This window comes from Eimeria tenella, genomic scaffold (genome assembly GCF_000499545.2).
Source record: "Eimeria tenella Houghton genomic scaffold, Eth_scaff2049, whole genome shotgun sequence".
In the NCBI taxonomy this organism is placed as follows: Eukaryota; Apicomplexa; class Conoidasida; order Eucoccidiorida; family Eimeriidae; genus Eimeria; species Eimeria tenella.
In genome coordinates, this window is record NW_013541893.1 from 6,781 (window position 1) to 7,046 (window position 266).

Sequence of the window (266 nt, forward strand, 5' to 3'; positions counted from 1 at the left end):
CACTCGAAGAACCTCCCCCACCCTTCGCAGCCCGCCGCCAAATGAAGCAACTAATTATTTAATTTATTTATTTATAATTTATTTGTTTAATTAATTAATTAATTTATTTATTTATTTATTTATTTACTTTTTGAAAAGGATGCAGCCGGGGGTCTCTGTTTGCTGCCAGCCGCTGCAGCGCCCCAGGGCCAGAAGGGACCCCACAGCCCTCTTGCCTGTGCAGCACCCGCACCTTCATGCTGCTGCTGCTGCTGCTGCTGTTGCTG

General features: G+C 45.9%; 1 protein-coding gene across 1 annotated transcript in view; it reads right to left on the reverse strand.

Moving 5' to 3' along the window:
- The window catches only part of ETH_00037970 (WD domain, G-beta repeat-containing protein, putative), a gene marked incomplete at both ends in the record, with an annotated part of 4,358 nt that extends 4,120 nt beyond the window's left edge, over positions 1-238 (reverse strand). The window contains one exon of the mRNA XM_013374450.1: positions 128-238. Coding sequence (XP_013229904.1) covers positions 128-238 — 111 coding nt within the window. The remainder of the gene's footprint in view (positions 1-127) is intronic.
- Positions 239-266: the final 28 nt, after the last annotated feature.